A 17,102-nucleotide genomic window follows, 5' to 3' on the forward strand; every position below is an offset into this window, starting at 1 on the left:
CTCCCTGCACAGCTGGCGGCAGGAGCTCACTACTGAGCTCCTGCTTCCGGCTCAGTGCGTGCTATGAAGAGAGACGTCATGACGTCTCTCTCATAGTGCTGGGGAGCGGAGTGAAGCGGACGCCAGGAGGATCACAGCGGGAGCGGGGATTGGTAAGTATGTTTTTTTTTGTTTGTTTTTTTAAACGTGTGACTACTACTGGGGGCATAACTACAGGGAGGCTAATTACAGGGGCTAACTACAAGGGGGCAAGCTACTGGGGGCATTACTACTTGGGGCAAACTACTGGGGGCAAACTACATGGGGCAAATCTACAGGGGCAAATCTACAGGGGCGTATTACTACTGAGGGCATAACTACAGGAGCACATTACTAGTGGGGGCATAACTACAGGGGCGCATTACTACTGGGGGCATTACTACAGGGGCATTACTAGGGACAAACTACATGGGACGCATTACTACTGGGGGGCATAACTACAGGGGCATTACTACTTGGGGCTAAACTACATGGGCTAAACGACTTGGGGCATTTCTACAGGCGACATTACTACTGGGGGCAATACTACACAGGGGCATTACTAATGGGGGCACTACTAATGAGGGCATTGTAAAGGGGGCACTTCATAAGGGGCATCACTCCTGGGGACATAAGGGGCACTACTACTGGGGGCATTGCATAAGGGGCACCACTACTATGGGCTCTATATAAGGGGCACTACCAGTACAGTGGACATTGCATAAGGAGCACTACTACTGTGGGCATTGTATAAGGGGCGCTACTGCTGTGGGCATTGTGTAATACGGGGTGCTACTACAGTCGGCATTATGTGTATTGGGGGTGCTACTACTGTGGGCATTATTACTATTGTGTGACCACGCCTTTTTTTTTTTTTAGACCACTTCGACAGTTTTGGGGCACGCACAATACCTTTATTGCATGGCCACCACCTCTCTATGACCGCTTTAAGCACTGATGCCAACTATAGTCTACTTCTGACCACATTTACCAAGATGCCTGATGATGATCTCACCGAGGTTGATAATCTTATCAGGTGTTAAGTTAGGTCGCATCTGCATGATGTAAAAACTGTGCAACAATACTGTTGATATAGCAATCTGTCAGACAATACAAGCTCCCTTACGGAGCAATCTGCATTTCTGTCTCATAAAAGCCTTAAATCCTTACAAAGCCTAGCTATCATTCATATTCATGTGTGATAATTTTCTCTTCATATAATAGACTAGTCACCAGGTGAATGGCCAGTGTATATATTGTAGCCTAGTCACCAGGTGAATGGCCAGTGTATATATTGTAGCCTAGTCACCAGGTGAATGGCCAGTGTATATATTGTAGCCCAGTCACCAGGTGAATGGCCAGTGTATATATTGTAGCCTAGTCACCAGGTGAATGACCAGTGTATATATTGTAGCCCAGTCACCAGGTGAATGGCCAGTGTATATATTGTAGCCCAGTCACCAGGTGAATGGCCAGTGTATATATTGTAGCCTAGTCACCAGGTGAATGGCCAGTGTATATATTGTAGCCCAGTCACCAGGTGAATGGCCAGTGTATATATTGTAGCCTAGTCACCAGGTGAATGACCAGTGTATATATTGTAGCCCAGTCACCAGGTGAATGGCCAGTGTATATATTGTAGCATAGTCACCAGGTGAATGGCCAGTGTATATATTGTAGCCCAGTCACCAGGTGAATGGCCAGTGTATATATTGTAGCCCAGTCACCAGGTGAATGGCCAGTGTATATATTGTAGCCCAGTCACCAGGTGAATGACCAGTGTATATATTGTAGCCCAGTCACCAGGTGAATGGCCAGTGTATATATTGTAGCCCAGTCACCAGGTGAATGGCCAGTGTATATATTGTAGCCTAGTCACCAGGTGAATGGCCAGTGTATATATTGTAGCCCAGTCACCAGGTGAATGGCCAGTGTATATATTGTAGCCTAGTCACCAGGTGAATGGCCAGTGTATATATTGTAGCCCAGTCACCAGGTGAATGGCCAGTGTATATATTGTAGCCTAGTCACCAGGTGAATGACCAGTGTATATATTGTAGCCCAGTCACCAGGTGAATGGCCAGTGTATATATTGTAGCATAGTCACCAGGTGAATGGCCAGTGTATATATTGTAGCCCAGTCACCAGGTGAATGGCCAGTGTATATATTGTAGCCCAGTCACCAGGTGAATGGCCAGTGTATATATTGTAGCCCAGTCACCAGGTGAATGACCAGTGTATATATTGTAGCCCAGTCACCAGGTGAATGGCCAGTGTATATATTGTAGCCCAGTCACCAGGTGAATGGCCAGTGTATATATTGTAGCCTAGTCACCAGGTGAATGGCCAGTGTATATATTGTAGCCCAGTCACCAGGTGAATGGCCAGTGTATATATTGTAGCCTAGTCACCAGGTGAATGACCAGTGTATATATTGTAGCCCAGTCACCAGGTGAATGGCCAGTGTATATATTGTAGCATAGTCACCAGGTGAATGGCCAGTGTATATATTGTAGCCCAGTCACCAGGTGAATGGCCAGTGTATATATTGTAGCCCAGTCACCAGGTGAATGGCCAGTGTATATATTGTAGCCCAGTCACCAGGTGAATGACCAGTGTATATATTGTAGCCTAGTCACCAGGTGAATGGCCTGGGTATATATTGTAGCCCAGTCACCAGGTGAATGACTAGTGGATATATTGTAGCACAGTCACCAGGTGAATGGCCAGTGTATATATTGTAGCCCAGTCACCAGGTGAATGGCCAGTGTATATATTGTAGCCTAGTCACCAGGTGGATGGCCAGTCTATATATTGTAGCCTAGTTACCAGGTGACTGTCCAGTGTATATATTGTAGCCTAGTCACCAGGTGAATGACCAGTGTATATATTGTCGCCCAGTCACCAGGTGAATGGCCAGTGTATATATTGTAGACTAGTCACCAGGTGAATGGCCCGGGTATATATTGTAGCCCAGTCACCAGGTGAATGGCCAGTGTATATATTGTAGCCCAGTCACCAGGTGAATGTCCAATGTATATATTGTAGCCCAGTCACCAGGTGAATGGCCAGTGTATATATTGTAGCCCAGTCACCAGGTGAATGGCCAATGTATATATTGTAGCCCAGTCACCAGGTAATAGGCCTGGGTATATATTGTAGCATAGTCACCAGGTGAATGGCCTGGGTATATATTGTAGCCCAGTCACCAGGTGAATGGCCAGTGTATATATCGTAGCCCAGTTACAAGGTGACTGGCCAGTGTATATATTGTAGCCCAGTCACCAGGTAAATGGCCTGGGTATATATCGTAGCCCAGTCACCAGGTGAATGGCCAGTGTATATATCGTAGCCCAGTCACCAGGTGAATGGCCAATGTATATATCGCAGTTGAAGATGCATTTTTTGGCAAAGGTGCCCGACCCTTGCAGAGTCTCACGGGACCTGGCCCGCCGAGAGGGAAAGTGCAATGATGTATGAGGACACATCTGTAGCTTGTATAGATGGATAACAAAATTATGTTTAGCATATGCCCGCTGCTACAGATACCTGTGTCCTCATACATCTTGTCTCAATATGCCATGTAGCAGGAGATGCCTGGCGTGAATGAGCTGACTGGTCCCATGCAACTCTGTTAGTGTCGGGTGTATTTTTTTCTGCTAAAATGTATTTTATTTGAATTTCTATGCGAATAGAATGCACACGCAGACTCTGCTGATTAAAATGATTTGCATCATGCCTATAATCTGTGTGCACCTGCGGCTGTATCTGCATATGTAATGCTACGTTACAGTGTTTCCTAGCTGCTTGTGCGTCCTATTCGCATGGTTTTGCAAATAAGACACATTTTAATGGAAAAAGTGGCACATAAAGACACTCGACGCTAGCGAGGCACACCACAACATGGCGAAACTATAGAAGGGCTGTATAATGTGCGGGGATGCTAGATGTACTGTAAGTGGATATATCTGTACAATGAAGCGAACACATGTTTTTGGGTTAAGACTGCCTTTAAGTGAACGCCCTTCCCTGCAATTTTCTCCACAACATCTCCATTACGGCACGTGTTCATCACTTTCAGTAACAGAGGAAGGTAACCTGCTGTAAAGCATCCAAGTGCCCCCCCCCCCCCCAATTCTAAAAAAAACTGTAGAGGGTATAGGTTACCCAGTCCTGATCTACATTGATGCTTATTTGACCTAAATGCCCATGCCCTAATTAACGCATCCTATAAATACGATAATAGCAATTATAAAAATAAGACCACACACACACACACACACACACACACACACACACACACACACACACACACACACACACCTTTCGCTACCCCTGAAAACATAAAAAAAACAGCTAATGGGTGGACAGGTCAGGTTTTGTGGCATCACATTCCCTGCCCTATACAAAAATATGCAGAAAGCAACTGTAGCAAGTAAAAGAAATGTAATATTCATTGCAAACCCCTAGACAGCACTCAGGAATATTTTGTTGAAAACCTGAATTAATATTTTTCCTGTGCATCTGCGGGTCCATTATGTATCCAGGCACGTCCCACAATTGCGTCAATGGAAAACAAAGGGATTCAGCATTCGTTTAAAGACAAAGGAAAAAAAAAATGACTCATTTGACAGGAACGGCTGCACCCTACCGAAGACGGACGCCAAATTTCTGCACCGCTCGGAACGGCACACAATAAATGTTTGTACAAGTTGACTTCCACGGTAGAGGGGCTATAACATAGTATGTTTTATTATGAGTGTCATGGAGACAGTGTGAAAAATCAAGAGCCACAGGCAGTAAGCTGCAATGGGTCAATAACGCTCACAGAGACATTGTGTAGAGATAATCAACAACAAGGCCCTGGGTTCTCTATGCACTGCAAACAGCTGAAGGGCAAATCAATAGAGCTATGGGAAGGACACCGCCATGTTACACTTCCCACAATATACAGTACTGTTATGACTGGAGGAAACAACCAAAATAGAAGATAAAACAAAAATAAAGAAATAAAAATAATAAAGAAAAATGTAACATTTTCCAATAACCTACGGTTCATCCAAAATAAACCAAACACCTCATGATAGCTCAGCGGAATCCACACGGAACCTGCATACCACATCGGTGAGAGTACCAAATGCAAAAAAAAAGTGGAACGTTCATATACGGTGGCTTACGTGAAGTCAATAATTTATTTAATTAATTCAAAGCAATTTCATTATTTTTAACAAGACACAAACGAAACGGCCAGTATGAATGGACACCGCCACTGTACAGGTGTCAGCTCCACCCCTGCCTTACGGTCTTCCAGAGGAGATGGGCATTTACTAGTATCAAGGGGTTAGGTTGCTGTGGGAGGGCGGGGATTTGACAACTATACGTTGGAGACAATTGTCAGGCCACACCCTTTCGGAAAGTTACAGTATATGCTCTTGTGAGGTCATCAAGTTTGCATTTCTACTGTACAATAGTAAATGTTCCTACAATCTAGCTAGAGCTGAAATTGTCAGAACTGTATTTTCAGTAAAAAACACTTGCACTAGAGTTCATCAGTCTTTCCTATAGTGCTGCCCCTTCAATATCTCCTAAGGCTTCTCAGTAACATAAGCAAATGTTTACTAGGAACCCTATCAGCTGTGTACAGGTTTATTAAACACCTCATTATATTTATACATTTGCTGTCAGCTCAGCTACTGTATTTAGTGGGATAGTCAGGTTAATGCATTGACAGCATTAATTAAGTTACAATGAAACCACAGGAATAATCTTAAATATGATGACAACTGGATGTACCATGAATCACTATAATTCATTAACCTGGTAATGGCTGACTACAGCACAAATAAATGTGGCCATTTGTACTGTGGATAACTGCAATGGAGGCCGCACGCTGATGTGGATGACTACAATGGAGGCCGCACGCTCATGTGGATGACTACAATGGAGGCCGCACGCTGATGTGGATGACTGCAAAGGAGACCATGTGTCACAGACCGGACCAACAAAACCCATTCATGCACAAAGCGATGCTGCTTCATAGTGGTTCATCACTCACCTGTCCTGCAGGACAGGTTATTCAGTAGTACTTTGTGTAGCGGAGACATGGGAGCAGCGATCTAGCTCTGACCTCTCATCTGTCCAATCCAGGACCTGCCTGCTGCGTATGACGGCTGCAGCCAACTGACTAACAGGGTGTCCTATTTAAATCCCTCCAGGTGCATCATCCATTGCCAGAGCAATATCTGATAATCCTGTATACCTCTCTGAAGGCTGCTTCTCAGAGTCTGGCTCCACAGTATCGCCCTTCCTGCTACTGTGTAAGATCTGCTTAGCAGGTCCTGCTGTTCCTGACTGCAAGTGCACCTCAGTGAAACCCCTTCTGATTGCTCCAGTAATTAATAAAGTATCTTTCATACGAAGAGGGAATTGCTCAGACCTCACAATTTTCGCCACTCAACCTCCAGCTGCTTGGACGCTGAGCCAAGAACAAAAGCAAATCCTGACACCATGCCCAACTGGGGATGACTGCAATGGAGGCACTAAGCAGCTGGGGATGACTGCAACAGAGGCTGTGAGCTGTGGGGATGACTGCAACGGAGGCTGTGAGTTTCTGGGGATGACTGCAACGGAGACACTGAGCTGCTGGGGATGACTGCAACGGAGACACTGAGCTGCTGGGGATGACTGCAACGGAGACACTGAGCTGCTGGGGATGACTGCAACGGAGACACTGAGCTGCTGGGGATGACTGCAACGGAGACACTGAGCTGCTGGGGATGACTGCAATGGAGACACTGAGCTGCTGGGGATGACTGCAATGGAGACACTGAGCTGCTGGGGATGACTGCAACGGAGACACTGAGCTGCTGGGGATGACTGCAACGGAGGCTGTGAGTTGCTGGGGATGACTGCAATGCAGACACTGAGCTACTGGGGATGACTGCAAAGGAGACACTGAGCTGTGGGGATGACTGCAACAGAGGCTGTGAGTTGCTGGGGATGACTGCAATGGAGACACTGAGCTGCTGGGGATGACTGCAACGGAGACACTGAGTTGCTGGGGATAACTGCAATGGAGACACTGAGCTGTTGGGGATGACTGCAACGGAGACACTGAGCTGTTGGGGATGACTGCAACGGAGACACTGAGCTGCTGGGGATGACTGCAATGGAGACACTGAGCTGCTGGGGATGACTGCAAGCTTGGACACCTGAAGTCTCTGATTGCATCAGATGGGATGTTTCCCTGGTCCCAAGATCCTGCCTTACACATGTACCTTCACCATGATTTCTATGCAGGGAGAACATATCCTGGACATCTCTTGTCTGGCGAGATAGGTAGTAAAACTTTGGGGATACATCTCTGCGGTTCACACTGCAACATTGAGAGGTATAGAAAGTTTATTGATTTTGCCTGCTTTTCCCTAATCTAATGCCCATAAAACTAAAATATAAGCTATTGTAGATGAAGACAGTGCAGCACGAAAACAGTAAGTCCCTTATGTAACACAGTAGGTTGTCGATTTGCTGGTCCCGCATTATTTGGTGAGATAATTGCTAGAATTAAAGCGGTAATTAGCTTTAAAGCAAGACCATTTTTTTTTCCACTGTAAATCGAATTGCTGTTTTAAATCTAGTGACAATTTTGGTGAAGTCGCACTGGGACCAACAAGTCGCATCCAAATGCCTATGGCTCAGTTACATCGAACCCAACTCTGACCAGTTACCAGTTTAATGCAATGGCTGCGACTGCCATGGTGGCTGGGCTGATTAGCATGCTAACTGGGAAATTAGCATGTTAAACAGTCTGATTAGCATGCACATTGATTGAGCAGCTTCTTTGAGAGGAGAGTTTGCTAAGAGCTTTAAATAGACTGTACGTAACAAAAGAGGGCACGCCACAGAGGTGAAAGATCCCCTTCATCAATTCTGGGTGGAAACAAAGGAAAGGGTCAGTTGGCCGGTTACACAATTCACACTTAAATAGAACTGGGGCTTTGGTAAATAGCTGAATAAATTTCTTTAAATAGTTGTTTTTAAAAAAGGTAGTTTTCTAGGTTTCATCCTTACTTATATTTCTGCAGAAGATTTATTATTCAAATAACCATGTGTTTAAAACATTTAAATGTGAATGGTTTGAATAAATTTTAAGTTCACAGTTCTAAAGAAATAGTCTAAGGCAGTGGTTTTCAAACTGTGTGCCGTGGCACCCTGGGGTGCCTTGGGAAACTTGCAGGGGTGCCTTGGATTGGTGGTCCAGGACCAATTCAAATTATTTATGATCAATGTAATAGGGAAAAGCAGCGCTGGTGGCTGTCATTTATAAAATATATGGAGACACAGTAGCAAATCATGTCCCTCACCACATAACAGAAACCTAAGGATGACATATAAACACAAAATACTGTACTTAATTTAGTATTTCTTTCCACACTTCTAATAAGAAACTTTTGGCCTAGGGGTGCCGTGAAAAAAATTCTGATGCTCTAGGGGCGCCGTGATTAAAAAAAAGTTTGGGAACCGCTGGTCTAAGGCATAAATACTTTAGCCTTTGCGATGTAGGCACTGGGTAGTTTCTGGCGAGTATGCCCGATGGTTTAAAGGGGCGATCATTTAAAAAAGCAAAAACAGGTTGACACCACTTTTTCTTTTTTAATCGTCCATTTGTATGGCTTTCAAAATGATAATGGTAAAAAAATAAGCTGTAAACCGTATCGCACGTTCAAAGAGTTTGCTCTTCAAGTCGGACAAAGCGACATGACAGAGGGGCCTGTACAATTTAACCTTCATAGTGTATTCTGTCGCTGCTTTTCCCAGGTCATCAGGGATTTGTTAGGAAAACTGTCAGCAGAAGCACACATGGTCTATCTACAGATGGGTCCACATTTATCTTGACTTCTTTGCTGCGCCTAGGCACACCATGGTTTATTAACATAAACTCTTCATCTATTGTTCTCAGATGCAATACAATACAGAGAACAATACATCGGGGGAATAAGTCATTACATCAGGGGATTAAGTCTGACTGACCTGGCTCAATTAATCCTATTAAAGGCCAAGATAAACATGGACCCATCTGTATGTATTATATATGCCTATGTAGAGTTGGATGCATTTTGCGCTTAAGCTTGCTTACGTGTACAGAGACAGAACAGATGATGGAGGAGAGTGTAAGCATTGCGTGACCACATAACTGCGCAAATTACCAACCAATCCTGAATATCTAATATATATATATATATAATCCTAAAATCAACGCACGTTAGTGCTGTATTGGTGAAAGAAAACTAGTATAATGTCAATTATGCTTTCATTTAAAATATTATCCTGGACTACGGAACGTTATTTACAATCCAAATTGAAACCAATGTCTACTGGACAGTATGCTTTGATAAATCGCGACCTGTTGCTTATAATAAATATAAAACTAATCAATCAGGAAACTGCGTTCCACCTAGACCACAAAACAATACAAATAAATAAAACTTTGAGATTGCATAATATTATATACAGCATGAATAGATAGTGCTGTATGTAGCAGTCAAAACTAAACAATTTAGAGGTACATTAGTTTTACCTTGTGTGTTACTGCTGGAGAAAAATCTAACGTATTCCAAACCTCTAAATCAATAGATGTTTTCCACGCTGAGCGTCTCTATATCGGCAGTGCATGCCCCATATTTACAGACATTTTCTGAAGTGGTTAGTGGAGGTCAGAGGTGTTGATAAAAAGCCTAGTTAAGTGCTGACTGCCACATATATCCGTGGATGAATCTGCAATGGAAATCTTCCCCCTGGCTTCGTTTGCCCTTGCTGCTGTAGATAGGCTTACGTACTGTATCTTATCTCGCCCGGTCTTTCAATCCTATTAGAGATGTACCGTGCGCAAATAATGGGTTGAGAGAAATATTCTGGGATTTTTATTTTTCCCGTTCACTGAATTCCTTCTTAATTAAACCAAATATCGATATTGTGGGCTGTCATCAGAGATGTCAGCACAATACACAGAAATTATTTTATTTTAAAACAATTTGGAACACGAAGGTCACAAAATATGCGGCAACACCGAGCTTATCTGTGCGGATACAATAGTCTGCCCACTTGGCACATACATTGCTATATACCCACAATACATGTGTTGGGAACGAGCTTAGATCAATTAGTCTGTTCCAAGTAGGTGTGATGTGGATCTGAATGGAAATGTGCACGGTACATGGTGCAAAGAGCGTACGTCACTGCTTAATTTGTTTCCACTCTTAGCGCCTAAGTCAAGGTTGATTGCAAAAGCAAATTCTTACCTCTAATGGGCAAAACCATGTGCACTGCAGGTGTGGCAGATATAACATGTGCAGAGAGAGTTAGATTTGGGTGGGATATATTTTGTTTCTGTGCAGGGTAAATACTGGCTGCTTTATTTTTACACTACAATTTAGATTTCAGTTTGAACACACCCCACCCAAATCTAACTCTCTCTGCACGTTATATCTGCCCCACCTGCAGTGCACATGGTTTTGCCCATTAGAGGAAGACTTTGCTTCTGCGATCAACCTTGAATTAGACCCTTACAATGTTCTTTTAAACTAATTCTTTTGATCTAACCTCATTTATGTGCTTACATTCAAGGGACATTGGAAAGTCTTTACTACAATTTTGTGCGGTTTCAAATGTTTTATAAACATGCCTAGCAGCGTGCTGCACCCTGTAACAGAGCCTGAGAGGCACCACACTGGGGCCCAAAAGTATTAAGCCTTAAAGTGATAGAGTGGAAACAGATAAAGAGTGATGAAGTACCAGCCAATCAGCTCCTAACTGTCATTTTTCAAATACAGCCTGTGACATGGCAGTTAGGAGCTGATTGGCCGGTCATTTATCACTCTTTATCCGTCTCTACTTATTCACTTTTTAAAGCTTAACACATTTGGGTCTGATTGCACAGACTGTGGGTCCCAGCATTTCGAATCCCCCTTTCAGACTTGCGAGCCGAGAAATTTCTAGTTCTAGCAAGACAGCAAATTCCCAGGTCTGAGCCCGAACCTGGTATAAAGCAGGGGCAGGAACCTGGGACTTTTTCTACCGTAATTTGCTTTCAGACATTCAAAAATCCCGGGATTTTCATGCATGTGTGAAGGGATATCAGGACGGGCATAACCCAAGTCTTGTATAGCAACGTTCTTGCACACATCACCATACAGATTTGTCCTCATACATCTTTGCTGCAGTAACGCCAGACAGCTCCTCTTGGCATGTCAGGTAGCGTGAGAATCTCCCAGCACCGGGGGTCCTTATTGCAAAAATATATATCTTACTTGCATCAGAATGCAACCAGGATGCAAGGTGAGACTGCGCTGATGAATGTGATCTATGATCCTTGTATATCTGTGTGCGAATGAGTCTCTGAATCTGCACGCGAAGTGCTACAATGTAGCAGCTGCAGCTCTTTTCCAATACAAAGTCCTGTTCTGTCATACACAATATACAAGGCACACACAATATACAAGTATAGTGGCTCCTTTGATCTAGCCTTATTGTGTTTTTCACAATATACAAGTGTCATATACCACATTAATCGGCACAGTCTCCTTGTGCGTCCTAAAAAACAGACGCCAGACGTTAGCAGAGTTGCATGGGACCTAGCAGATCACATCTCGCGCTGCATGGCGTATTGAGGCTAGATGAATGAGGACACATCTGGGTGTTAGAGTAGACAAACATCGCTCATTTTCCTGCGCACCATTACTGGTGGTGAAGCGCCTTTTCCTGGTCAGTCCTGGGGCCTCTTCACGCCCATCACAGAAAATCGGACCTCCACCTTTGGAATCTTACTAGTAGGACTCAAACTTATTCAATAAACACAATTTCTTTCCACAAAAAAACAAGTTATAATGTATTATATTCCCTTTATAACACACTACTTCATTCACAATATTCAGAGCACTTTGTATTACGTGGAACAATGGCACCACCCCTGTTATTTAACGCCCTTCTCATTTCTTAGGGTTAGAAAAGGATTTCCCGACAGGATTTTATGAAAGTGCTTGTGCCGGAGATGTTTTGCTTCTGACTTGTATAGACTTTGCTGACAACTACAGAATGCTTTATATTTCTATATTTCTGTCTAAGAAACCAGAAATTTAGCCATGTGGGCAAGATAACGCCTAAAAGCCGCTATATTTAAGGGCTAGTACATTACAATCAGCCAACAATCCGGAGAATCTGGAAGTTTCCTCTGTACAATATCAATCGCAGCACGTCATCCAATTTATTAAAGGGGTAATGCAAGGAGAAATTACATTTCCCAGATGTTTGCCTGATAATCAACCCTTACTACCGTGCCCATAGACATCTAAGGGGACGGCAAAATTAGTCAACTCATCATAAACAGCTAAGCAGTCCCTGCATGGTGTTACTACCACTTCATGAGAGTCCAGCGTCGTTAGGGAGGCTTAGCAGGATCCCCTCCCTAAATCACATCACTTCGTACAATTGTTATCTACGCATGCGCACAACTTATAATCATTACACCCTTCCTTCACCATAGAGTTAGGCCACTGAAAAAAAAGTACAGGTGTTTACTCATACAGTAAGCCTCACTACACCATGCGGCACGAGCAGTGATGCAAGCAGAAACAATTTCTTAGTGGTACTGTGTGCAAGCGTACCAAAACAATGGGTGTGGCCAATGAAAATGGGGAAATATGGAGGGCCAGATACACACATGCCCCCAATAGTGCCTGATACACATATGCCCCCAATAGTGCAAGATATACGTATATGCCCCCAATAGTGCAGTGCCAGATACACATATGCCCCAGTATTGCCAGATACACATATGCCCCCAGTAGTGACAAATACACATATGCCCCCAGTAGTGCCAGATACACATATGCCCCCCAGTAGTGCAGTGCCAGATCTACATATGCCCCCAATAGTACCAGATCAACATATGCCCCCTGTAGTCCAGTGACAGATCCATATATGCCCCCAGTAGTGCAGTGCCAGATCCACATATGCCCCCACAGTGCCAGATTCACATATGCCCCCAGAGTGCCAGATACACATATGTCCCCAGTAGTGCAGTGCCAGATACACATATGAACTCCAGTAGTCTAGTTTCAGATACATATATGCCCCCAGCAGTGCCAGATACACATATGCCCCCAGCAGTGCCAGATACACATATGCCCCAGGCAGTGCAGTGCCAGATACACATATACCCCCAGCAGTGCCAGATACACATATGCACCCCAGTAGTACAGTGCCAAGTACACATATACCCCCAGCAAGGCCAGATACACATATGCCCCCGCAGTGACAGATCCACATATGCCCCGAGTAGTCCAGTGCCAAATCCACATATGCCCCCAATAGTACCAGATCCACATATGCCCACACAGTGTCAGATCAACATATGCCACCACAGTGCCAGATGCACATATGCCCCCACAGTGCCAGATACATATAGGTTTATGCCCCTAGTAATGCTGCTTACCGCCACTGGCTCCCACCAGGATCTGCTCTGCCGCTTGCTGTGTGTGACGGGAGGAAAGTGCAGTGCCTCTCCTGCCCCTCAGTCCAGTCTCCGGCAGTGGCGGGTATCCATACCCGCCACCGCCGGAGACCGGACTAAAGGGCAGGAGGCTGCGCTCTCCTCCCCTTGGACACAGCTGTTGCAATGTGGTTCTGCCGGCGGTACCATGTACCGGCTGCAAATTTCTAAGCGGTATGCAGTATCGGTCCGTACCGCCATACCTGCAGCACTGGGCATGAGACACCTGGTGCAAAAGAGACACTTTGAGTGGTGTAGCTTCTCTTTCCCTTCAATGCGTGTCTCAGTCGCAACACCCATGAGACTGCACTAATCTCACATGCAACAATTGCATATCTGTGAGCGACCGAGTCTGAATCCGTATACAAAACACAAGAGGTTAAAAGCCGCAGTATTGTAGCCCTTCGTATAAAGATTCTGCCTTATTCGCACACAGTTATACAAATGTCACATATATCAAATTTACCAGTGCAGTCTTGTTGCATCTGATTATGACTAAGACACACATCTTAGCAAAAAAAAGATGTGAAGAAGATGCTCGGCGGGAGCAGAGATGCACTGGACCGGGCACGCCGAGAAGGGACGCTTTGCACAACTGCTGCAATAGTATATGAGCAGCACGGATGGTGTAATGGTTAGCATTACTGCCTCACATCACTGAGGTCATGGGTTCAATTCCCACCATGGCCCTAACTATGTGGAGTTTGTATATTCTCCCTGTACTTGCGTGGGTTTCCTCCGGGTCCTCCGGTTTCCTCCCACAATCCAAAAATATACAGGTAGGTGAATTGGCTACCAACAAAAATAACCTCCTTTCAAATGAATTTAGACTGTTGATCCACTGTTTAAGGTCATAACCAAAGTGCTCTTCTAGAACAACAGCTTTTGCCATAATTCCAGCTGAGGAAACAATGGTGGTATAAAAATCCCTTCTGCAAGAGTCTGTTTAGCAGCTCCTCCTGGTCATCCATCTGAAGGGTTCATCCCCATAATCTGAGCAAACTGTAGCTACGGTGATTCCAGGTATCAATGCTGTACCTGAGGAAATATACTGTGTTTTTAAAGCATTTTCTATCTTTTGCCCCATAGGGTCTTTAAGAGACCTCCCCCCTCCTTCCCCCCATCTTCAAATAAAAGGACAGTTCTACTAGATATGTTAGATATAGCTTTATCTACTTTAGGGACCATCATCCATTTTTATATACCTTCACCATTAAATGAAAACATATATTCTAGTCTGTTAGTCTTAGACTAAAATTTCTCCATGTGTGATCATTCTTTCAGGATTAATTCCTAACTAATGGATATACAAGGAACACCACGCTTTTTGGAACGTTTTTCCCCCCAAACAAAGACACTTGTATATATGACACCCATATGGTCCAAATCAAATTCTCTTGGTCCTTTGTTTAATTTCATCAAATTAACCACAGAAACCTTATCCTAAATGGGAAAATCTTTCTTCCACCTCTATACTCATGAAATTCTGTTCCTTTTTAGCAACAAAAGCTGGTTTCATACAGGCAATTAGATCTTTATATTGTCCATGAGGCTACAGCATTTCCTTAGGCTGTAAACTGCACTTTGCACCAACGTCTTCATTTCTGTCTGTGGAGAACGTTCCATCTTGTGTTTAGGTATCCTTCCCTACAACGGTACATGTGTGGGTGATTTTTCTAACCCTCCAACTTATGACCTGCTTTACTTTCTTCATTAAAGTATTGATCTTTCCAGCTTTAGACATAATGTTTCAGCAACTCAGCATGCTGACCGGTGCAAATCATGTGTCTACACATTACCGGTGAGGCGGCATCTCGTATCCACTCACCTGACATTTTCCAGTCCGGATGTCATACAGGGCCACCGAGCCAAGACGGGCTCCCACTGCTATTCTGTGGCTACGATCACAGTAACTGACCATGTAGAACCTGCAGATACAGAATAGATGAGGAGGCATAAGCTACCCTATCAATGCAGCAATAACATTAATCAGATACATTGTAATAGGTATGGTACAGTCACATAATAAAATATTTAATATATATATATATATATATATATCCATCCAAGCATGGATAAACGCATGTGAAAATTAAATTGCTAGGATGCTATGCCAGGAGATCAAAAAGTCTGAGTAGAAATATGAAAACTGGGTCTGCAGTTACCAGACAGATATATACACTTTTAATTCATATATACAGGATAATACATTGACTTCTGTTCTAGAACGCTGCCAAAGGTCCATGCTAGAACAGAGATATTAATGTATTCTGCTGTCTTTGCGAAGAAAAACAAAATATCAGTCCACTCATCAGACTTATGATACAGCTACAAAGTTTATTCACAACCGACCATGGCTCCATCAACGTTTTGCGGCACTCATGGACTAATAAATAAGGAAACTGAGTAAAATTACTGAAAAGTTGGAAGACTGACAAATCGACCTGTTAAACTACTGTATTCATAATATATATATATATATATATATATACACACACACACACATATATATATATATATATAATAAGATTTTACTTACCGATAAATCTATTTCTCGGAGTCCGTAGTGGATGCTGGGGTTCCTGAAAGGACCATGGGGAATAGCGGCTCCGCAGGAGACAGGGCACAAAAAGTAAAGCTTTAGAACTACCTGGTGTGCACTGGCTCCTCCCCCTATGACCCTCCTCCAGACTCCAGTTAGGTACTGTGCCCGGACGAGCGTACACAATAAGGGAGGATTTTGAATCCCGGGTAAGACTCATACCAGCCACACCAATCACACCGTACAACTTGTGATCTAAACCCAGTTAACAGTATGATAACAGCGGAGCCTCTGAAAGATGGCTTCCTTCAACAATAACCCGAATTAGTTAACAATAACTATGTACAATTTATGCAGATAATCCGCACTTGGGATGGGCGCCCAGCATCCACTACGGACTCCGAGAAATAGATTTATCGGTAAGTAAAATCTTATTTTCTCTATCGTCCTAGTGGATGCTGGGGTTCCTGAAAGGACCATGGGGATTATACCAAAGCTCCCAAACGGGCGGGAGAGTGCGGATGACTCTGCAGCACCGAATGAGAGAACTCCAGGTCCTCCTTAGCCAGAGTATCAAATTTGTAAAATTTTACAAACGTGTTCTCCCCTGACCACGTAGCTGCTCGGCAAAGTTGTAATGCCGAGACCCCTCGGGCAGCCGCCCAAGATGAGCCCACCTTCCTTGTGGAGTGGGCCTTTACAGATTTAGGCTGTGGCAGGCCTGCCACAGAATGTGCAAGTTGGATTGTGCTACAGATCCAACGAGCAGTCGTCTGCTTAGACGCCGGAGCACCCATCTTGTTGGGTGCATACAATATAAACAACGAGTCAGATTTTCTGACTCCAGCTGTCCTTGCAATATATATTTTTAATGCTCTGACAACGTCCAGTAACTTGGAGTCCTCCAAGTCACTTGTAGCCGCAGGCACTACAATAGGCTGGTTCAGATGAAATGCTGACACCACCTTAGGGAGAAAATGCGGACGAGTCCGCAGT

At 44.0% G+C, this 17,102-nt stretch overlaps 1 protein-coding gene across 5 annotated transcripts in view; it reads right to left on the reverse strand.

The window, feature by feature from the left end:
- Positions 1–17,102, reverse strand: part of WDR7 (WD repeat domain 7) — a 799,383-nt gene that overhangs the window by 62,160 nt on the left and 720,121 nt on the right. For 4 of the 5 annotated variants that reach the window (XM_063959708.1, XM_063959725.1, XM_063959718.1 and 1 more), the window contains one exon: positions 15,393–15,492. In XM_063959708.1, coding sequence (XP_063815778.1) covers positions 15,393–15,492 — 100 coding nt within the window. Of the gene's footprint in view, positions 1–7,295; positions 7,394–15,392; positions 15,493–17,102 lie in introns of all 5 variants that reach the window. The other variant, XM_063959737.1, reaches the window with a different exon arrangement.

This window comes from Pseudophryne corroboree, chromosome 1, assembly GCF_028390025.1.
Source record: "Pseudophryne corroboree isolate aPseCor3 chromosome 1, aPseCor3.hap2, whole genome shotgun sequence".
Lineage (NCBI taxonomy): Eukaryota > Metazoa > Chordata > Amphibia > Anura > Myobatrachidae > Pseudophryne > Pseudophryne corroboree.